Source organism: Peromyscus californicus, unplaced genomic scaffold (genome assembly GCF_007827085.1).
Source record: "Peromyscus californicus insignis strain IS unplaced genomic scaffold, ASM782708v3 Scaffold_22__1_contigs__length_63687245, whole genome shotgun sequence".
Classification (NCBI taxonomy): Eukaryota; Metazoa; Chordata; class Mammalia; order Rodentia; family Cricetidae; genus Peromyscus; species Peromyscus californicus.
This window is the reverse complement of record NW_026294525.1, coordinates 267,948-292,525: the sequence shown is the minus strand read 5'-3', so window position 1 is coordinate 292,525 and position 24,578 is coordinate 267,948. Positions and strand designations below refer to the sequence as shown.

Sequence of the window (24,578 nt, the reverse complement as noted above, 5' to 3'; positions counted from 1 at the left end):
TAAGTTTTAACCCTGTGATGGTGGTTCCAAGGTCTGACACCTTGGAAATAGCAGACTTATACTTTGACAGCCAAAGTATTTGCATCAATCAAGTGTGATAATAACTGAAGTGATTTTAAAAACAAAACCAAACTTTTCTTCACTGCTGTGTCTGTTACTTCTTCTTTCCTTATTATTTCTTAAAATAGAAAAAAGGACTCTGAAGAAAAATGAATCAATCTAAAATTAGGCTTGATAAATAAATTCAAATTTTGAATGGAATTCCTCAAAATAATTTCATTACTACTTAAGCTATTTGGATTGATGAGACAGCAAACAGAGCTGAGAATGGCACCAGAACTTCAGGTCCTTGCTATACATGCAACCATTTAATAATAATCTCCATGCAGAATCATTACCATTGATGAAAAAAGGCAGAAGGGACTGAAATTAGCATGAAGAGACTCCATTGCACTTAAACAGAGCAGCCTCAGGGGAGAGGCATGCAGTTTCCCCACTAGTGTTTTATAAACCAACCTCAGACAAATGTGCCTTCGTTGAAAACAAGTGAGTTGATCCAGCAACAATACTTTGTATAGTATAGGAGCCCAGATGGAACCTGAAGAAACACAAATATTAAGAGAAAAAAAATGAAGCAGCTGCTGACAACCAAAGCACCATTCTAGAGCATGAAGGAAATGCTTTAACATAAAGACAGAGTGGGGTTTTCCTCTTGGAAATGCAGCCTAGAAGTTGGGGCATCTTTACATACTTATTGTCACTGGGCAGGAAAGGAGGTGGGGGCTAGGGGTATTTAGAAAGAATTTTAATCTGGTTCTCAAAAATCATCTATACCCAGAAAAATCATTATTGCTTTAAGAGAAGAAGAAAGCACCTACATGTGCTCCCTAGCTGACTGTGATTCCTTAACTGATATTTTAGTAATCAAGAAATACTTCTAACACATATAACTAAACAACTATTCTGAAATAGTCCATGGCTATGCTAGGATGCATAACTTATCAGGTGTACCTGGTCTTGATCAGTGTTTAAATAGACACCACAGCTAAGTGCAAGTGCAATGCTTTTAAATATAAGAAGCTGCTGCTTAAGAAGAGTTTCCCCGGGCAATGGTGGCGCACTCCTTTAATCCCAGCACCTGGGAGTGAGTTTGAGGCCAGCCTGGTCTACAAAATGAGATCTAGGATGGGCACCAAAACTACACAGAGAAAAAGAAAAACAAACAAACAAACAAGTGTTTCCCTGGGGTTGGAGAGATGGCTCAGTGGTTAAGAGCACTGACTGTTCTTCCAGAGGACCTGTGTTCAATTCCCAGCAACCACATGGTAGCTCATAACTGTCTATAACTCCAAGATCTGACACTCCTCACACAGACATATATGCAGGCAAAACACCAATGCACATAAAATAAAAATAAATAAATTTAAAAAAAGATTTGATTCTTTAAAAAGAAAAAAAAAGGTGCTTCCGCACTTAGGACACATCATTACCCAGGGAGCCTTTTGCAAATGTACTGCCTCAGGATATGAAATTCAGTCATTCTCCAGGAAACTTACTTATGTACAAGCTTATTCCAGTTTTCTTTAACAAAATCCCATGCCAGCAAGTGTCCAGGAAAGTGTCTGCCCACTGTTCTGATGATAAGCGACAACTTCTGTGTTCGGATGATATCACCATCAAGGCTACTTTTCATTAACCTGAAGAAGAAAACAGATTTAGCCTTCAAAATAATTGTTTTTGAAGTGATGACCAAACTTGTATTAGCACTGGGTTCCAATATAAACTCTTTATTAATTCACGATAAATCAGATTGGATTAGGCTAAGATTAGTTTAGTACACAAGTTAAAACCTGTCAATTATTTGACTCATCATGATACACATATTCATGTTATTACATAATGATTTACGATATATCAAGAAAAACTTCTGCAACTTACTACAATTTTGGAAACTAGTACATTTTCTGGTTTTTCAGGTCAGGAATACTTAGCCTGTATATTTCTGATGTAAACACACAGACTTAGCTGATACGACTAAAAGACAAAGAAAAATAGTACAAAGTGAAGAGGCCTAAGAAATATTTTCATTTTACTCTCTATGCTCAGGTGCTGTCTGTATATTTATAATGGGAGTTTATAGGTCAGAGGTTAGCCTTTGCTTTAAAGATAATGCTTATTTACAGAGTATAATTTAAAAAGTAGGTCTGGGCAGGGGCCAGGGATATTTCTGGGACACTGGTATGATTTAGCTGAATGAACTTATGTAAGAGAAGCAATGAAGCTAAGATGCTCCCTCTATCCCTGGTATGGCTTTCAGTGTCTATGTCCTAAAGTGCATGTACCTTTAAATTCCCCTTGGACACTGAGCCTTTAACTCTGTCTCTTCCTGTTCTCTCTGCCAGTTCATACTGCCTTTCTTTTACCCACATGAAGCTCCCATTTCTAGGCCAGGTAGTTAGACATTAAGAAGTATGAGCAATAAATTCATGGGAAGATAGAATATATACACTTCTATAGTTCTTTTTCTGAAGTGTTTACATTTTCAAAGTGACAACATGAACAGATTAATATATAGTACCAGCAGGTTTAGCACATCATGCCAGGGGAGGACAACATTTCCCAGCAGGACACAGATGGGGTTATGAGTATTAATATCTCCAAATCTCTCAAACAAAGTGTATTCTGCACCATCTGTTAAGGTTCAATCACCAAGATGAAGTCTAGTTCATGCAAACTCCTCACAACCCTGTCCAAGTCAGGTTAATGAAAAAGTGAGAACTCAAGAGAAAATAGGCTCCTGTCCTAAAGAGCAATGTGCTTTTATCTTTTGGTTTCTTTGTATCATGTTCTTTGAATGGTTCCATACCAGTAAAGTTTCTGCACATCCTCTGAGCTGGCAAGAGCTTCAAGTATTTTATTCTTTTCTGCTTCACAGCCCATGGATGAATACATGCTTAAGAGGAATGACCAGCCTTTCTCGGTTCTCGCTCCAACTTTGAACACAGTGATCATGACATCAGTAGGCAGGCTACAAAAGAGATAGTGAAACATGAGAATAACAAGGAGAAACATCTGACTACAAAGGCAAAGAGTTGACTGGTTGTGTTTCTAGGTTCAGGTTAAATAATAATTGTAAATCTTCAAGAAGTTAATTCAATGATTGCTACTTTCCTACAGTTATGACTTTAAAGAACATAAGTTGAATAATAATTATTTACTGAGAAGACACATGTTTGCATACTGGGGAGGGATAGAGGAAGGAATGAGACACACCCCTTTCTCTGTAGGAGTTCATGGGCTATCCCAAAGTATACACAATAACTATATGCATTATAATACAGTGTGCTAAGTTTCATGTTATAAATAGAACAGTAAATGCATGTTTGGAGGCAGGGTCTTTACTAAGATCTCAGAGATAGGAAAGATTTCAGAACCTTATTCAAACTCCCTGTTTCAACTTTCCAAATCATATTTTAATCACTGCTCCAAAATTTTCAATAAGGAACCTAGAAAGAATTAATCACATTCCAGAGCATTTCTCCTAACTGATCACCCCACCAGTCATTTCACTTCTAAATTAAAGGAGACATCTATCATACTCTGAGAAATATCTGTTATCAAAACCCAGAAAATTGGGGTTGTGGAGATAGTTCTATCATTTAAAGTACTTGCCACACAAGCAAGAGAACCTGAGCTCAGTAACTAGCACCCAAGTGTATAATAGAACTGGGTATAGGGCATGTACTTGTGAGTCCAGTGCTGGGGAGATGGAGATAGGTGGGTAGAGATCAGTGATAGAGCATTTGTCCAGCAAGTGTGAGACCATGAGTTAGATCCTCAGCACCACAGGGGGAAAAAAAGTTTTAAATACAAACAAAACAAAGCAAAAAACTAAGCCATATATGGAAGTGCTCGTTTTAATGTCAGCACTCAGGAGGCAGAGGTAGGCCAACCAGGGCTACACAGTGAGACCCCATCTCAAAACCAAACCCACCAAACAAAACCAGTAAACATGTGTTAGCAAGGTTGTAAAAAACTGGAATGTTTATACTCTGTTGGTGGAAACATAAAATCTCACAATTACTAAGGGAAACATGATATCATGAAAGTCCTTAAATATTAAAAATGGAATGCTAGGGATAATAGTTCAATCAATACAGTGCTTGCCAAGCAAACATAAGTACTTGAGTCTGATCTCTAGAACCCACATAATAAAGCCAAGGGGTTGGAATATACTTGAAATCCCAACATTCAGGAGACAGAAACAGGCAGATCCCAGGGGCTCTTTAGTCAGCCAATCTAGATTATTCAGTGGGCTCCAGGCCAATGGAAGCCACTATCTCAAAAAACAGCATTTCTGAGGATTTGACACTGAAGATTGTTTTCTGGCCTCCCTACACATGGGTACTCACACAAACACATATATATACATATGGTAAAACAAAACAAATGATAAATTCTCTATGATCCAGCAATACCACTTTTGGATATATACCAAAAGAATTTAAATCAGATTTGCAAAAGATAATTGTATGCTCAAATTCATGGCAGTAATATTTACAATGTCAAGAAGTAGAAGCAATTCAAATTTCATGAGAAAAATGTATTAAATACCGCACATGCATACAGTGGACTATCATTCCTCCCTTCTTTAGGAAATAATGAATGGGAAGACCCATTCAAGTAGATGTGCACTTCACCTCTGAGTTCCATTTGATGCCATCCAATTGTCAAAAAGCTTTGTGGCCATAGTGGTACAGTTCTCTAGTCTGTGGGCACAGGCAAATTCCAGCAAGGCTGACCGAAGCTCTCGCATGGATGGCATTCCCTCATCAGTCCAAGTCTGTTGCTGGATTTGGTTCTGGAGCAATTTATATACTCTGGTCTACAGAGATGAAATATAATTATAATGGTATTAATAATTCAATCAATCAATCAGGAAATCAGTACAACTATGTATCTTTTCTCCAAGATTTACCCAATAAAGAAAAATTACAAAATATTACTTATTAACTATTAATTGACACATAAAGCCCACATTTAGCTGATATAAAACTACTCAATAATAAAGCTACAGACAAGTAGGACTTAGAATGCTACAACTCAACTCAGGAAGAGTTGATGGTGTCTTCACTACAGAGAACCTTTTTTCTGTGTGTACTTGGCTAAAAGCTACCTTCCTGCCTAAAACATCATCCATAACTGCTGGAATCTCTTTACCTGATGACTTTTGAATTGGCAAATCCATAAAGAAAAGAAAGAATACACCACTATTACTACTTATTGGCTTCCCCTCCACCCCCAATCTAACTATATAGCCCAGGGTGGCCTTGAATGCACAATTCTCTTGCTGAGACTACAAGAATATGTCACCATGTTCTGCTAAAATACATTTCTTTACCAATGATTTAATGTTTAAATAGTTTCAAATCCATTATTAAAAGTGTATTTACCCAGCACTCGGGAGGCAGAGCCAGGCGGATCTCTGTGAGTTCGAGGCCAGCCTGGTCTCCAAAGCGAGTTCCAGGAAAGGCGCAAAGCTACACAGAGAAACCCTATCTCGAAAAAACCAAAAAAAAAAAAAAAAAAAAAAAGTGTATTTAGGCCGGGCGGTGGTGGTGCACGCCTTTAATCCCAGCACTCGGGAGGCAGAGGCAGGTGAATCTCTGTGAGTTCAAGGCCAGCCTGGTCTACCAAGTGAGTTCCAGGAAAGGCGCAAAGCTACACAGAGAAACCCTGTCTCGAAAAACCAAAAAAAAAAAAAAAAAGTGTATTTAACATACCATTTAATTTGAGGTCATAGAAAATTAACCTACCAAAATTTAAAAGAAAATGAGGTCTCTAGGGAATAGTATAATCTATATCCCCATTTTTAATGTAAAAACGTCAAAGCTACAGAAAAATGCAAAAATAGATGTATAGTGCACATCCAAATGTTATTCATCTAGATTTATCAGTTTCTAATTCTTCATTTTTGCATACATAATATGTATATACTTTTTTTCATTTCAGTTGAATTGCTTGTAAATTATAGATACCATGAAATTTCATTTATATATACTTAGTTTACATGTGATCAAAATACCTTAAGGACAATTATTCAATATCATCTGCTATTCTATCCAACTCATTGTTACAGTTACTTCTGAATGAGAAGCTGTTGTCAAATACATGTGTATCATGGAATCAGCAACCCCCTTTTCATCTCTTTCCTCTGCAGAAGCATAAAAGCTATTCAATATGTGGAAGTCCTTCCATGTTACAAGTTATTGTGCACCATGGAGGGAAAAGGTACACAAGGTTTAACAATACTGTAAGAAATATGTACCCAGAAAATCCTAGAGAGTTAAAACTCTCATATAAAATGCTTAATTGCTTTTTTTCTCTGTAAAGAATATCTTCAAGCTATAAATAAGGAGGATCAAATTTTTTAAAAAAACAACAGATGTTCCTTTTCCTCAGTATCTTGGCACCAGCGAGTTCTTTACCATCATGACCACCATCCTTCCTGTGTTGGCAACTTTTATATCAACTTGACATAAACTATAGTTATCTGAGAGGATAGAACCTGAGAAACTGTCCCCATAAGATCTGGCTGTAGGCAGGCTAGTAGGGCATTTTCTTAATTAGTGATGAGAGCTCACCCCACTGTGGGTGGCTGGTTGGTTCTGGGTGCTATAAGAAAACAGGCTGAGCAAGCCATGAGAAGCAAGCCAGTAAGCAGCACTCCATGGCCTCTGCATTAGCTCCTGCCTCCAGGTTCCTGAACTATCTGAGTTTCAGATTTTCCTCAATGATGGCCTATTACCTGGAAGTGTAAGCAAAAAACACTTTCTCTCAAGTTGCTTTTGGTTGTGTTTCATCATAACAAGAAACCCTTAGTTAGACACTACCTCACCCCAATAATAGAGTATCACAGATGAGTTATGAAAAAACAGTTTAATTCCCGAAATTCAGCTTAAGTTCTTTCAAAAAATTATGCACTTCTTGAAGAACACTGTCCATCCTAAAGCCAAGAAGAATTGGTACAAGAAATTCTCAAAGCTTGTGATCACACATCAACTTGTCTTTGTTTGTTTGAAGACAATGAAATAGAGACTAGATACCTTGTGGCATGTTTGAGGTGGTAGAGCTTGAGAGCTACTGGGAGAGCATGGAACCAGAAGATACTCGACATGCTAGCTGTCAATGCAGGACATTCCTATTGGCTCATGAGACTGTATTGGTACCTGCTATCTTCAACTGACTGACCCATTCAATAACATAAAGACAGCACTATCCCTGACTGTAGACACAGGCCCTAAGCCTGCTGCTTTTGTCCCAAATGAATGGAGAAACAAAGAACATTTAAAGGTACTTATAATCAGTAATAAGGAAATAATGTGTGGGAAAGTTGCAGCTTAGAATCCTATCTTCAAAAACCTCAGTGGAGAGACACAGCAACACAAGTAGAAATGGCACTTTGAAGCACTAGAGCAGAGAAAGCGGACACTTGAAGATGCTTAGACTAAGCTCTCGGCACTCACACCGCACGATCAGAGAGCATGATTCTGTTAGTCTCCTTATACCAAATGATTAAGAGAGATTCCCAAAATATTTTAAGTATATTTGAAAATATGATAAATATTTTACTAACATCATTCTATTTTCATAAAAATCCTCTGTTTTAAATGTGACTATTTAAATAAGTGACTCAAGTTATGTTTTCAATATTATTTATATTAGTAAGAGCATAGCAGGTGCCTCAAGTTGCCTTTTTCTCTTATAAAATGAAGTATACTTTTCATATGGTTTCTAAATTAACCTTTTGAAGTTAAGGTAACCAAACAACATGATCTAACACTAATTTCATAAAAAATGGCAAGAAGAGGAAGGAATAAAGAGATGTGTCACATAAGCTACCAACACTGTATATGCAATAAGATGCAACAACAGTGACAAAATTATTTTAAGAATAAAACAGGAAAAGATGCTGACACTTGGTATACATTACATTTTGATTTACTGCTTTAATTTTACATTAATACACTCAGGGACGTTCTTTCCTAAGTTAACAAGGTTTTTAAAAGTGAACTGTCAGTTTTATTGCCAAGGTTTATCCCACCAATGGTTCATATGTAAGAGAATGGCAGATTTGTAAGTTATAAAACAGGAATATGGCTAAAACCAGACATCAACTTCAGGTGTTAACAATTTAACACAATTCAAATGTACCTCCAGATCCTACCCACCACACCACAGTATATTCCACAGAATACTGTATACATCACGTATAGCTTTCATAACAAAATGACAAATTAATATATATAGTGTTCTGGTTATAATGACATTAAGTATTAATCAGATATTTGATTAATACACTTGAATATTGAACTCAAAGGTTTGGAATGTCTGCCATCCTACTTCCTAACTACAAAGTGGTTTCACAGTTTGAAAGTTTTGAAGCTATCTAAATCCCCTAAGAATAAACAAGAATTTTAATGTTTACTTCTGTTATGAACTAAAGCCAACTTGGTATTTAACTACAAATTTAAGGTGTTATAGCATTAACAGGGTCCAAGTCTTAGAAAGAGACACTAAGCCTCCCATCTTTGCCCTTTACTCATCAGTTCCCTGAATCCTACTCTATAATATGTTCCAAACAAACACCTGAAACGATAGAGGATGAAGATGCAACATGAAACAGGTCAGTTGAACACCAACAAGAAAATATTCCAAAGACCCAATTTGCAATTTCAACAAAGGATAGCTTGAGATAATTACCAAGTGATTCCCAAGACTAATCTTAAATAGAATGGGAAAAGATGCATGGAAGAAGGGCTTCTGCTACCATGAAACTAACTAGCCAGATAGCTTTAAAATAGGCAGACATTCTGCCTCCCTTTAGAGTATTTTTCAAACCCTTCAAATCAGTGCCCTTCAAGAGTGGTAAAAATGAGTGATGTGCACTAGTCTTGTCTGCTACTACTGATACCACACTGAGTAGTGTACCTTCACTCAATTCACATAACATTATTGGGAACAGTGTCTCTGTAGATATAACCAAGTGAAAATGAAGCTATACAGTGTTACTATGGGCTCTAACCTAAGGGGTGGTATATCTATGACAACTGGCAAACTGGGGCACAGAAACACAGCACAGTGCCTTGTCAACAGAGACAGGAGAAGAGTGATGCAGATTTAAGCAAGGAATGCCAAGGACTGCTAGCACTCCCTTAAAGCTAAGGGAAGAGCAGGTAGTCAGTAGATTATCCTTACAAGACATCATACCTGCCAACACCTTACTTCTGGCCTCCAGAGGCATAATAAATAAATTCCCACTATTTCTGTACATCAAGTTTGTAGTAATACATTAAGGCAATCCTAGGGAACTAATATATTACCTTAGTTATTGTTGAAGTATCAAAAGTAACAGCTGAAGATTAGGAGACTGGTTTTAAGGTGAAGTCTTTTACTAAGTCTAACATTCTTTTAAGAGCTTGTACAGTCATTGCTACCTACTAGCATCATTACTCATGGGAGAGTAGTCAGCAACAACTCTTAAGCAGGTTATTTTCAGTACAAACATACTACATTTTATAAAGGCCACTCGCAAATTAATAAGATATCTATTTTCTTTTCTTTTTTTAAAAGATTTATTTATTTATTATGTATACAGTGAGTGTTCAGCCTGCAGGCCAGAAGAGGGCACCAGATCCCATTATAGATGGTTGTGAACCACCATGTGGTTGCTGGGAATTGAACTCAGGACCTCTGGAAGAACAGCCAGTGCTCTTAACCTCTGAGCCATCTCTCCAGCCCCAGGACATCTATTTTTTAAAAGACCTTATTTTAATGGTGTGTGTAAAAACAAAAGAGGATTCCCAGAGATATTTTCCTTTTAGATGGTTCCATTTGATAGTGTCAAATGTCTGAATTTTGATATTCAAACAATACTATTTCACATAAAAGCTTTACCAACTAGGGGTCAGAGCTGGAAAGATGGCTCAGAGGTTAGGAACACTGGCTGCTCTTTCAGAGGACCCGGGTTCAGAGATGGCTCAGGGGTTAAGAGCACTAGCTGCTCTTCCAGAGGTCCTGAGTTCAATTCCCAGCAATTACATGGTGGCTCACAGCCATCTGGTGCCCTCTTCTGGCATTCAGGCATACATGGAGGCAGAATGTTGTATACATAATAAATAAATAAATCTTAAAAAAAAAAAAATCTGACTGCAGGCAAGCCTGTAGGGCATTTAAAAAGAAGAAGAAGAAAAAAAACCCAAAAAAAAAACCAAAAAACAAAACATCGCCAACTCTTCATGGTAAGTGTTGACATTTTGATCCAGAGTGGAGATTTCTACAACTAGCAAAATAAAGAAATTGCAATATAACTGTTTGTTTGTTTGTTTGTTTAAGGCATGTTAAGAGGTGAATAGAATTGTGAATAACAGCATTAAATGTAGGCCACAAGAAAAAATGAAAAAAGGAAGACTTACCACCAATCTTGAGGCCAGGTCCATGTGTCCTAGTTTTTCCAAGAGGTTATAGATAAGGCCCGTCTGGAACAGGGCTTCAGTGATGGGTGCAGTATGGGTCTCATTTCTAAGATAATCAATCAAATCAAATGCCATCCGAAGAGGCACTTTGCCAAGGCTAAAGAATAAATGAATAGGGAATGTAAATTTGCTGAGACACATATAACTTTATGTACATGGAGGGAAACTTTACAGTGAGCCAGTGAGTTCTGCAGACAAGAAACTTAAGTTTACAGTAACATTAAGCAAAGTTAGACTCATGTAATTATATTTAAGTGGCTCACAGGTAAAGATGTATTTTAACATAAAGATATACAACAGCTCACTTTTAGATCCAGAAGTCATCTATTATTTGCCATTGACTCAGTAAAAGCATCATGCTGTCTTGGAAAAGACGACTACTATTGATTTTACTTACTAATTACTTCTATTTACCACATGATTGGGAGTGGCATACTCTCTATCTGAATCAGTATCTGATTCAGAGTATCAGAATCAGATACTCTGAATCAGAAAACAGACAAATTTTATTTCTTGCTATAATCAGTCTGACACATTTGTTGAGACAAGGTCCAAGGTGAGTTTACAGTGAGTACCTTTTAAAAACTAAGCCATTAGGCTGCGTGGGGTGTTGCATGCCTTTAATCCTAACACTCAAGAGGAAGAGAGGTGGATCTCTGTGAGACTGAAGCCAACCTGGTCTATATAGCCAGTTCCAGGCCAGCCAAGGCTACACAATGACATCTTTGTCTCAAACAAACAAACAAACAAACACACTGGGCAGTTTGTAGAAGTTATAGCACTAATGGTTGAAAGGACATAAGGCTACTTCATATTTAAAACACATGTCAAAAATAGAAAGTAATAATGATGGGTATTCTTTGCGTTTCTAGACCTAGAATCAATCTAAATTTGTAAACTATTCAAAAGATACCTTTACAAAAGACTATTACCATTCTTGGTTTTGGGTTTCTATAATGTACAAGGTGGCTGGGGAGGCAAGCTACACACATATAAGGATGCTCCAGTCACTAGGGATGCTATTCAACCAATAGATTAGCAATTAGCTTTAGGCAGAATCCAACTACTTCTTGAAGATAATTCTCTCATGGAATAATTTGAAGTTTGAATTCCTACAATATTTTTACTGAATAAAATATATCCTGCTTGTTGGTATCTATTCTTGAACTCCTAGTTGATCCTGTTTTATACTATTTATTCAATGTGTTTATAGCTGATGTTTCTAATGCATTATAAAATCTCTGAAAGCCATGAACATGCCTTACATTTTCTAAATCCTCTAAAAATGTACCCAATAGTCAATATATACTTGTTATTTCAAACTATTTTCTGAATTGTTCTTTACTGCAATAACATCTTTAAAAATGACAATAATGATGTAAATCAAGCATACTTTACCCTGCAAGTTCAAAGATGTTATTTATGAGGTTGGCTCGATCTTTGTCACTCAAAACATAAGGATCTCTCTTTAACTGATTGATTAGAGCTGCCCAGTCATCATCAGCATAGTGAACAATGTAATAGCCAGTCATGTTTGTATTGACTTTGACCCACTGTACTTGTTCTGTAAGATTGATGATATCTAAAAGAGAGGAAAAATTAAAACAAGAGAGAAGATAGTAGGGGGCTTCATTTTTTTCAAAGTTAACAAGGCATGTTTTCACATTCATAATTCTTTTAAGAAACTAAATGCCTGTGTGCTGGTACAGTATGTTTCACGTTAATGAAGTTTGCTGCTCACTTATTTAAACATTATTTATTCATCATACATTATTAGCTTGAGGATAGGCACTGGAGATCAAATGATGAAGAGAGCAGAGAGACCTGTTTTTATGGTCTAATAAAAACACCTAGATACAATATTACATAAGTGTCACTGGTGGAAAAAGAAAACATACCATTCCATGGAAGCACACAGAAATATTTCACTCTGAAGGGTCTGGAGAGGCTTCATGAAATAAAGGATGTCTAAGATGTCATTCTTTTAAGTGACTTCAGAATACACAAGCCTTAGCATGGGAGAGAAATGGGGGGGAGGGGATGATGTGCAGAGTGGAGCAGCAGCTAAAATAGTGGGTGCACTATACAAAATAGGTCCCATCTCAACTTTTGTCTTTTACCACTAGTAAAGAAAAAAACAAAGTCATTTAGAAAATACTTCAAGGCTATGAAAATAAACATTAGGAAACGCTTAAGGTTTTACTAGGCACAAGTTAAGAAATAGCTGAGTTAAAATAACATTATAGTGCCAAGTACTTTTTTTAAACACATATATACATACATGTGTGTGTGTGTTTTTGAGAGAACTGTTAAAAACACCTATGGATTTTTTTGGGGGAAGAGAATGTGCAAACAAGGAACTGACTACAAAATATACTGGAGAATTTTCAATATGCTTAAAATTACTAATAAAACGTTTTTAAAAGTTGACAATAGGATGTAGGTGCAGCAGGAGAGTCATGCTTGGAAAGACCTTGAGATGATGATTTGTTAGAACAAAAGCCCTATGTGCTCACTGAACCTTCACCTCTAACTTCTCAGCTGATACAGCGAGGTACAAATCCTTACCAAATGAAAAAATAAATAATGACTAAAGTCATTACAAACAGTTTTAAACTACATTAAAGTCTGAATGATATATTATCTTCTGATCTTAAAAGTATATCCTTTTTTAATTATAAATATAGTAGTGCTGGAGGCTGTGGGAGTATACAGCACAGGGCAATTGATAATTCAGGTGTCAACCCACCAGATGATGTAGACAATCCTGTCAAGCAAGGCCTACAGGACCACAGACTCTGAAAACCAGTTGCCTGTGTCTGTAATTCTTCTCATGTGCCACTTCATTTCTTTCCTAAGAACTACTATGGGTGTTTTCCCACTGCTTGTATCTTTATCTCATGTATATATTCCATCTTTTGGGGACACATATAGCTGTGGATGATCCGGAAGATAATTTCTGTTTAAGCTATATAATTTTGATGAAGAGAAATACTAGGATATTTTTCATTATTCAGACTGACATAGGAAAGTAATAGTATTCTCAGTCACAAAGACAGCTAATTTTAGACTTCAGAACAAATTCAAAGCAAACTGATTGCCCCTGGAGACAAACATACAATGACAAACTCCGAGGTGTTTATTGCTGATTCAGGGTCAGACTTGAAGCAACTTTGGTAGACATAACCCCCTGAAGTAATGGACTTTCTTCACATATTCCCTACCACTCAAGGTTCAGCTGTTACTTTTAAGTCTTCAATTTCAATGACACTTTCTGCCTACAGAAAGAGCTGCGTGCATGGCCAAGCATTACTCAATGGCCAGTCAGTGTGACATCCCCAGCCTAAGAGAGACTATGTGACTTATCTTGTGTTATGAGAATGGGTCAGGCCCTGAAAATGTAACATATAATTGTCCAGAGTTTGGCTGTGAGAGGGGGCTGGGTAGAGCTATGTGGAAGGCTGGGTAGACCTATGTAGAGGGCTGGGTAGAGCTATGTAGAGAGCTGGGTAGAGCTATGTGGAGGGCTGGGTAGAGCTATGTAGAGGGCTGGGTAGAGCTATGTAGAGGGCTGGGTAGAGCTATGTGGAGGGCTGGGTACAGCTATGTGGAGGGTTGGGTAGAGCTATGTAGAGGGCTGGGTAGAGCTATGTGGAGGGCTGGGTAGAGCTATGTGGAGGGCTGGGTAGAGCTATGTAGAGGGCTGGGTAGAGCTATGTGGAGGGCTGGGTAGAGCTATGTGGAGGGCTGGGTAAAGCAATGTGGAAGGCTGGGTAGAGCTATGTGGAGGGCTGTTGTATAAAGAGCAGGGTGTACTGAGGGAGCAGAGGAGAAAAGATGAGTAGCTAGTTAGAAGAGAGAGCAAGAGAAATTTTCAAATAGAAGGTTTTTTCAAGATGAAGTAAAAGAGAAAGTTACCATCAAAAAAGGTGTTTCCTTATTTACCGCTCAGAAAAAGTCTAACCCTCAGATAAGAATTTTTCCTAAGCCCTCACTGCATTTGTGGATTTTTTTTTTTTTTTTTTACATATCTTGGTGCTGATTGGAGGCTGGCTCCCCAGTTATCAGTAAAAAAGAAGTAAACTAATCTAAAACAAATGATACTATAGTGGAGCATATTTATTTTCCTATACTTGTTTTAATTAATGTAGTATTTCCTACAGTTGTCCTACATGTATTGATGATCATCCTGTATCTTTACCTTGAAGACTTCTCCCACCCCTTCACTTCCATTGTCTTCATATGCAATGTTCAAATATCCAACTTTCCATTTCAGGACTTGTTCTACTCTAGTCAATCTCCTATTTTAAAACATCATTTAAAATTTTTCCCTATCATGATACTTGTATAGTGAATTATTTTTATACAAAGTGCTTTAGAAACATATTCTAAAATGAAAGATATATTAGTACTTGAAGTTTTATTTATAGTTTGTCAAGCTCAAAAGCATGAATTATTGAAATTTATTTGATTCCTTTTATTACTCTAATCTCACTGACATTTTGGATGTTATGAAGATGGAAATGTTTCTAATTATGTCTTACTAGAATTGTCAGTCTTTTTCATTAAAAGATTCAATATTAATTTCTGTTTTATTATTAATATAATAACAGATGGGAAAGATATGTTAGATGAAATAAATTCATTTCTTTTTCCAGAGAAGTATGGAGTTCTGGGAAGTATTTGTGATGGAAAAAGTCATGGTTCCAGGTTAGGAAAAACAAGCTTATAAATGGTGGGAATGATTGTATAATTATCTAACCCCAAAAGTACCAATATTTTCCATTTGGATTAGCAAGCTCCATAATGTCCTATGGAGCTTTCAAAGACAAACTCTCTGAAAGAAGGAGGACTACACAGTCCCATCTCTGCTGACCTAAAAATAAATGACAAGCATGGCAACTGTTTCATTGGATAGGTTCAGGAAATGGCAAAATAATGATTACTTTCACTGATGAGCACGTGCTACACTACAAACGTGGCCAACTCCAGATGGTAGAGTGAAGGAATGAAGCTAGGAGTATATTTCAAATTATTACTGTCATTAAGTTGCCAGAACATAAGCAACACAGCCAACAGCAGAAGAACAGAGAAGAATTATCATTTAAAGAACAGCATAGTAGTACCTTTCATGTCTTCTGAGTGAACTAGGATGCAGGACCTCAATAGCATAGCTATCAAAAAATAATCACTTTATACATAAGGGACCTAACTGGTTGCCAGCTCAAATGTAGATGAGATGAGACGACTCATATATTTTTAATTTATTATAATCATTAACAGATTAGCAGTTCAGTTTTCACAGTCTATTGTAAAGTAAAGAGTGAGCAATTTAATATTAAATGGCAAAAACCCAGACAAAGTAATCGAATTGTGATTTTAAAAAACCATTTGTCAATAAGCTATGAAAATCAACTACTGTTTTATAAAGAAATATTGAAGTCCTGAAACAAAAAAATACATTAGAAAATTGGAAAATATGACATCGAGTCTGTTCCAGAGGTTACCACAGTACCCAATTTAAATGCACTCCATGCAAAAAGCCCTCCCTTTCTTGTATCACTTCCTTTACTCTTTATCATATTAAGTAGGAAAACAGACCAGATAACAGCACATGAAGATATGGTAGTAAATCACCTCCCCTTCTTTTTCTTTCTAATTGCTTTTCCTTCCAATGATACATCTTTTAGTTTCATAGCAATATTTCTGGTATGACGATACACTTTTTCAGAAACATAACAGTTCTAGTTAAAATTAAGTATCTCCTACAGTTAAAGACATTAGGTTTGAAAAAATAGATAACAGAAAGGTAGGAAGGGCAAGGTAGAAAATTTTAGTATAACCTGAAGAATGATCCCCTTTGCTATTATGCACAACAATTATTCAAAAATAATGTGTATGGGAAAGGGTGACAAAGATACTAACTGAATATAACTATTACACATGATTGAATCAGCAAGCTAAGCCCAAAGCCCTACTGTAGACTTAAGCAACCAAAGAGGATCCTATAGTGCAGCAATGTATGAAATAAAATAAGCCTAAAGTCATTTTCTCTGCTACATTTTGAGGATAGAAAAAAAAAATAAAATGCAACTAAGTTGAGAGAAATTACTATTAGGGTATCAGGAGCCAAGGAGATCCAACTGTCCTTAGGGTCAAACGTTTTCATATAAGAGCAGAGTGTTTTCAACATGCAGTCTTAAATCTAAGCTGCCAGAAATAAAAGCAGCAACAGCCACCAGAGAACTACATAGTTATTAAGAGCACATGCTGCTTACGTCAAATTGGGCCAGTTCCAGCCTCAGATTCAACAATTATATTCCTTTTTGTATATTCCCTTTTACTATGAGTCTTTTCTTTTCTTCTCCTTCCCATCTCCCAGAGCCAGGAACTAAAACCTGAGAAACTGTGAGCTGATCTAAATCTCTCCCCACTTTAAATTATGTTATTCTGTTACAGTAACAAAGAGTTGACTAGTGTAAGGAATAAGTAGGGAAATTGGAGCTGTTTTATTCAGCATGAATCTCAAATATAGTGTACCACACTCTCATATAAACAGAGCTTTTTAAAGAACAGACAGAAGCAAATTTCTTATTGTCTATTTCTAATACCAGTAAAAATTAAATACTATTAGGAAGTCTGCAAATTTCCTTACTGGCTCTTTTTAAATGATCTATTGTATTTAGACTATACTGCTGTGGAATAACCCTTCTGTATACTGTGAATATGTATTACTCTCATTGGTTAATAAAAGCTGATAGGCCAGTTGGTAGCCAGTATAGGCAGGACAGCCAGACACAGAGGACTCTGGGAGGAGGAAGAGCAGAGTCAGGAGGGACATCAGCCAGCTGCCGAGCAAGCAGGACATATAGAAAATGAGGTAACAAGCCATGAACCACATGGCAAAGCATAGATAAGAAACATGGGTTAATTTAAGTGTAAGAGCTAGCCAGTAACAAGCCTGAGCTATTAGCTGATCATTTATAAATAATATTAAGCCCCTGTGTGGTAATTTGGGAAGTGGCTATGGTTAATTGAGAAAACTCTGCCTACACTATACTGCTGGATGCACAGAAGGGAAGGGTAATCTTCTTCCTTGAGTCAGAGTACCCCTTTAGGAACTCTAATGTTTAGAGTTCTGTTTCACCAGGGAAGGCAGCACTTTTTCACACATTAATCAAAGAGATGGTGGAATTACTTTCTTGCTCCCAGGGCTTTAAATCGTGAGACTGTTATGTAGCTACTGTGACTCTTCTGCAGTGTGTGGTAAAGCTGCAATGAAATGGCACATTTATATACTGAAGCTGACAGCTTCCACTGATATCATACAATACAGAAGAGTGACTTAGTTTTCAGTACCCAATCACAAAAGGTAATAATCTTCAATTTTGAGATGCACTGATAAAAAGGAAAAAAAAAAGACAAAATGGGGGGGGGAATCTTAACATCTGATATTTTTATTAGGGAATATTTTTAATAAAGACAATGATGAATCATGGGTATAAAAAAATGAAAGACTGTCAATTACCATGTATATGCTTTTAAAGGCAAGATATGGAAATCATGTGTACATGATTTCAAGTAAAAATTTTAAAAATGATAAAGAAAGCACAAGAGAACTTATGATAGTGTTAGAAGACTGTTTCCATAGTCTATGTAATGTGGATACACTTGCCTTAAAGGTTCTTTAGTAAGGGCATTAGCAATGTTGTCTAACACGGACTTAGCACATGCCAGATATTATTTAAGGTGCTCTATATAAATAAACTCTAAAAATCCTTATCACAATCCTATTTTAGAGTAGGCTCACAGTCAAATACCTCTTCTAAAATCCAGTTAAGTGGTAAATGGGAGAGCCATGGTGTGAACCAGGCAATTAGGCTTCACTGACCTATCAAAAATGTAGATTTGAAAACAGACCCAAATCTAATCAAGAACCTTCCCTTTTTCATAAATCTAAAGTATTCATGGCTGATTCTCACAGAACCCAACAATACCCAACAATAGTCTTATGTTCTTTTGGGATGTAAATATAAATAATATATGTGTAGGTATCACAGATATATTTCACAAATGGTCAGAAATTATACTTCAATAGTTTTTTTATGGACAGCTTATGGGTAAACATATACAGACTAATTGTCCCTTGTCTGAAAAGCCTGGGACCAGAAGTATTTCAAATCTGGGAGCATTGTATATTTTCTACCATTTGCACAGATTTTACTAGTAGAACATTCTTAACCTGGATATCTGAAACCATTTTTGATCTAAAAATAGGAAATATTTTGAATGTTGTAATGAAACTCAATTAGGGATATTCAGCCTGTATCATTGATTTATTATCTTCTTGTTATGATAGTTCCTTGTTTGTTTTTCATTTTTAAAAAATGCACATGTTTTGTGGGATAATCTTTTTGTACACTATGAAGATATGTCTCTGCTAAGGCATCTTCTGATTGGTTTAATAAAGAGCTGAATGTCCAATAGCGAGGCAGGAGAGGACACGTAGGACTTCCAGAGAGAGAGAGAGAAACTGCAGGGAAGTGGAGAATCTGAGAGCCAGAAAATTTGCCAGGAGACACAGAGGAAGTTGGACATACTTTACTGAGGAGAGGTAACGAGCCATGTGGCAGGGCACAGATTAATATAAACAGGTTAATTTAAGTTTTAAGAGCTAGTTGGGAACAAGCCTAAGCTAAGGCTAAGCTTTCATAATTAATAAGAAGTCTCAGTGTCATTATTTGGGAGCTGGTGGTCAAATGAAAGTCCAGCTACATACATGTCTACAGGATATGTTACAATAAGCATTTACCATAAATCTAGGTCATAAATCAACCTTTATTATGCATATAAATAATCTATAAAATGCTTGTTAAAATGCACTGGCCCAGGCTATCCCTTGAAAGTAGATAACAACACTTTAAGCAAGTGCTTTGGTTCTTTTACTTATTTTAAAACATAAAATATTTATCCAGGACCTAAAAATAAAACACTGCCAAGATATTCTCTACAATTTCTTAGTCTTATTTCTTACAACTAAAAGCCAATTCTATACATATAAAGAGTCAGTCTTATTGTAGTCAAATGTTAATTATTTATGACACTAGATTAGAGAATGTACACACTGCAAAATGCAATCTATTATTTGCCCTATGGTCAAATTTTTAAAGTTACATTATTAGTAATTTTTTTATCAGAAAGGTATTAACTATTGTCACACCTGATTTCTTGTCCAGTAGTGAAACTGATCGATATTCTGAATAGTTTCTTCCATCAGTGACATAGGATATTGGAATATGCCAAAGGTAGCTGCAGAAGTAAAACATTGGAAGTTAGTTCTCTTCCTAATATTTCAGTTAGTTATTCAGGACTTGGTGGTTTGTGACAGTAACCGAAAGTTTCCAAACTCCTTCTAGAGAGGAAAGACCTCATCAGGTTTCACAAGAATGATGGTTATAAAAACATCTAAAATCCTTATACCTGAAGGTGGAAATGACATGGGCTGGGAAGAAAGAAGGATGATACCTGGCATCTGGAGCCTGAATTTCTGCTTGCATGCTTAGAAAAAATCTTTCTTGTTGTAGAAGGAGCTGGGTCCCCTTTCTCTGGACAGTCACCAATGGGAATCCTTTCTGTAGGGTCCAGGTTTTCATCATTTTCTTTACATCTAATGTTTTGTTTGTGACCTAGTCAATTAAGAAAAATTAATTTTGCTTAATGATAAAATTAGTTTAAAAGTTTTAGTTTAATTTGCCTGTGACTTTTCCTCTTTCCCTAATGTACTCCATGAAGATCACACAGAATTGATGCTGAGTTGAGTTTACATTTTTCATCAAGCAAAGTAAAACAAACTAGCTTGGAATATAAGTGAGTGTTACTTAAGGCATGAGCAGTACCATTCTGAAAAGCAGCAGGTATGCTACCAACCAGTAGAGTTTAACATTAATTCTATGGATTCATAGAAGATGTAAGTGCACTTTCAAGAAACAGCATTACCACTTCAAAGACACAACTAGTGAGAAGTATTATAGGATGGAAGCACTGCAACTCAATCCTGAGAAGCAGCAAGTCCATACTCCTCTTTATTCTCCTACTCTGCTTTTTCAGTGTCTATCTTTTAAAGACCCAGTCTTGGGGGAGAGCTAAAAAGTTAAGTCAGTGGAAGCTACAGAAAACTCTAGACCCTTAACCATGTCTTTTAGCGAATGACTGTAAACTCTTTGATGATCATAGATCTCATTTTCCAAAAATACATTACCTTTTCTGCAAAATCTAAAATCTGATGTCTCAGGTTATTAGTCCTATAAGGCTCACTACATCCAAGACATCAGGTATCAATGATCAAGAAGTGGTTTACAAAAAATGGTCTCTTTAAAGCAAGAAGATTAAATTTATGATTCAGCTTACTTTTCTGGATTACACATAGATGTAAATTCAAGCCACCACAACATCATAAAACCTGCATTATTACATCATTAAGGAAGGCTCTACTATATGGCTGCTTAAAATACAAAAGTACGGAACTATGTTCCCCAATTTCATAGAGGTATTAATCTTATCTTTCTCATGGCTCTGACCTATTTATTTCAGGACCAGAGGCTAGGAAGAAAAGCAAGGTATTTTGATAACTTTAAAGAAGAGACTAATGTACAAGTTTAATATGGAGGTTGAAAAAAACGAGAATAATCTTAGGAACTAGGTTGGGATGGGACATCATTATTTGTAGTGAGTGATATGTTCCAAATGTCACAATATGTATGAATGGGAACCAAGTATCGATCACTCTCAACTAAAATGCCAACATATGATTGGGGAAATAATAATACAGAAGCAAGTGTTAGGTAATAAGAATTAATTCCTTCTCTCAAACAGAACTTAGTAGGGAAGTTCTATCTTCTGGGCAAAAAGTTAATACTGGAAATACCACCATTCAGAGTGGGCAAAGCAAGAGTAAAGGAGACACATCCAAAGCAAGGGCTCCTGGCTCAGCATCCAGAAGACTCCGAAACTACGTGTGATGTCTTCCTGCATGTATGTGGTTTTCTGAGGCAAATGACAAGAACTTTTATCAGATTTCAGATATATCTGTGACCTTGAAGAACACAAAGAACCACCAATTTTGATCAGAATAATAAACCCAGAAACCTATGAGGATTGTGCAGCCAACATAGGTGTATAGGCACCTGGGTTCGCCCATTGCTCTGAAGAATAACTTTTATCTAATTACACTGCTTGTTAGACAATGAAAGTGTAACAAAATCCAAAGAGACAAACAACTCAAGGACAGTATGTAACTCAGGGTAGTCATTTTGTGATATATCATCTACTGAGAGGGATCTGGGCCCCAAAACAAGAGATTCATAAGGCTCCATATAGTACCATTAACTGAAGATAGAAAAACTAGAAAAGATATAGGAAAATAAGCTTTTTCAAAAAATCAAGTATCAAAAATATGTAATATTCATTAATATTGAGAAGAAAAATTTTCCTTATCCAACCAACAAAAGGAATGGAGATTATGGTACAGAATAATTACGGCTACCCACGGCCAGATCACTTTTTTTTTTTTTTTTGCAACAATAAACAGTATTTTCATTTCTTGACTTTAATAACAAATGTTTATATGCTAAGCTCTATCTTCTCTTTCTTAAATAACTATCATCGGTACCATTTACATGTGTGATAGATATAAGCAGAGGACCTTATAGTTCGTAGACAGGATTGAATTATCCAGGCTACTTACCTCATTAAAGCTGTCCCAGAGATCATCGTTTTGAATGGATGCATAACTGTGATTGTGCAGGTAAAGAATGATAGCATGCTGAAACACATCTTCACTAAGGTAAGTTTTCAGCATCAACAAGAGAGAAGCTCCCTGTCCAAAAATTGAGAAAAAGAGGAGAAAATAACAGATTATTGAAGGCCATAGAATCAAGAATCTAAGATTGAAAGTGAATTATTTCTAAAACATGTGATTTCATATATACAACATAGTAATAATACATTATTAATCTTGTTTGCATAGATGTAGACCATGTTCAAATACAATTATTTAAAGATATAAACATTAACAAAGAGAGTCAGATTCCTATGCATACTAAATCTACCACGAGCCATTCTTTGTGGCCTATCAGTGTATTTTGCTGTTATCATGTCAGTATTAAAATGGTCAACATTTGTATATTTTTAATAGAAACACATGACAAATCCATGGCATTTCTTCTCCCACCTCCAATGCTTAAAGTGCAAGCTGCATCCATGTACATACACTGAGAAAGACACAATTAGTTAGCAGAGCTTTCAAAATCTCTCTGTTGGTAGTAATTACATTCTAATTTTAGTCTCCCATGCTGCAGAAATAATCAGGATCTTTCTTCTTCTGAACAATGCCTATACTAATGAATGTACAGAGAAACAAACACTGATTCCATAACTGGACTTGCAAGTATTCAGGCAATACTATACCCCCTCACACAAGTTACCTTTCCAACCAGGAAGCAACTACCTGTTTGGTGTCTTTTCTGAATTGAGAGAGAAGTCACATTGCCCTATTTGCAGTTGATATTATTTTCTATATCTGGAATATGTTTATTTCTTCTTCTATACTGAAGGCTAGTTGAGTGAACTATTCAAAGACGCAACTACAGAAAATAGTGCCTACTACAATGCCTAGCAGCAGACCCTAAACACAGTGTTTGAATGAATTTCACTTCTGATAAAAATGTAGCACTATCAAGTCTTCAAGATTATAAGTACTGATAAATTTAATAGCTATTCCACTCAGTTTTCACTCTATAGCTATATTTATTCTATAAATTTAAGCATTTTTATTCTCATTAGTCCCTTCTTTTTTCCCTACATGAACTTTCTCCTCTATACTAAATTATTCCCATTAAAAAACACACACAGTTAAACATTCATATAATTGACTCTCTACCTTTCCTTAACTTCATGCCTCTTCTAGTTATCACACTAGTTCTTCTCATTTGTACTAAAATTCTACAGTCATCTACATGTGCTCTCTTTTCATGTTCTTTTATACCACAGACTAACCATTACTCTACTAGCAATATCATAACCAAGGACACTGGTGAATTTTCTGGTGTCAGATCAATCTCACTTCTCTTACTCACCTTATCAATAATGCACTGATAGCAGTTAATATGACTGATTTCCCACTCCTGCTTGAAAGTCTTTATGCACCCAGCCTTGGGAGAGTGTTCCTAATTTTACCTCTAATTCAATGCTATGGTCACGTCTTTCTTACTGAATCTTATCTTCCCAATGACTAAAGTTTGGTGTGCCCTGCCATTTGCTCTTTAGACCCTTGAGACTCTTAATTTTTGTTTTGTTTTGTTTTGTTTTTTTTGAGACAGGGTTTCTCTGTGTAGCTTTGTGCCTTTCCTGGAACTCACTCTGTAGCCCAGCCTGGTCTCGAACTCAGAGATCCACCTGCCTCTGCCTCCTGAGTGCTGGGATTAAAGGCATGTACCACCACTGTGCAGTGAGCCTCTAATTTTTGCCACCTAAATTTGCTTTCTAGTTGTTCTCAAATCTAGGGGCTTTAACCCCCTGATTTATATATCTAATTAGATTTTACTTCTGAATTCCATCCAGACTTATATTCAACTGTTGTAGAATTTTATTTTAAGATGTGTTACATTTGTTTATGCTGTAGAACATTTGTTTAATAATGCAAAGATGTGTTGCATTCTTTTATGATCCATTTGTTTAACTGTGAAGCTGTGTTACTGTGCCTGTGTAAAACACCTGATGGTCTAATAAGAGCTGAACAGTTAACAACAAGGCAAGAGAAAAGACAGGTGGGGCTGGCAGGCAGAGAGAATAAAAGGAGAAATCTGGGAGGAAAGAAGAAAGAGCAAGAGAACAAGGAGAGGAGGGCACAGAGGCCAGCCATCCAGCCATCCAGCCATCCATGGAGTAAGAGTTATTGTAAGATTACAGAAGTAAGAAAAGGAAAAAGCCCAGATGCAAAAGGCAGATGGACTAATTTAGCTAATTTAAAGTTAAGAAAAGCTGGCA

At 36.4% G+C, this 24,578-nt stretch overlaps 1 protein-coding gene across 2 annotated transcripts in view; it reads right to left on the bottom strand.

The window, feature by feature from the left end:
• The window catches only part of Lnpep (leucyl and cystinyl aminopeptidase), a 96,993-nt gene that overhangs the window by 8,194 nt on the left and 64,221 nt on the right, over window positions 1–24,578 (bottom strand). For both annotated transcript variants that reach the window (XM_052750694.1, XM_052750693.1), the window contains exons 9-17: window positions 22,279–22,410; window positions 20,061–20,221; window positions 19,756–19,844; window positions 11,934–12,117; window positions 10,476–10,632; window positions 4,701–4,885; window positions 2,867–3,028; window positions 1,557–1,697; window positions 517–598 (exon numbers count right to left, since the gene is read on the bottom strand). In XM_052750694.1, the coding sequence (XP_052606654.1) occupies window positions 517–598; window positions 1,557–1,697; window positions 2,867–3,028; window positions 4,701–4,885; window positions 10,476–10,632; window positions 11,934–12,117; window positions 19,756–19,844; window positions 20,061–20,221; window positions 22,279–22,410 (1,293 nt within the window). The remainder of the gene's footprint in view (window positions 1–516; window positions 599–1,556; window positions 1,698–2,866; window positions 3,029–4,700; window positions 4,886–10,475; window positions 10,633–11,933; window positions 12,118–19,755; window positions 19,845–20,060; window positions 20,222–22,278; window positions 22,411–24,578) is intronic.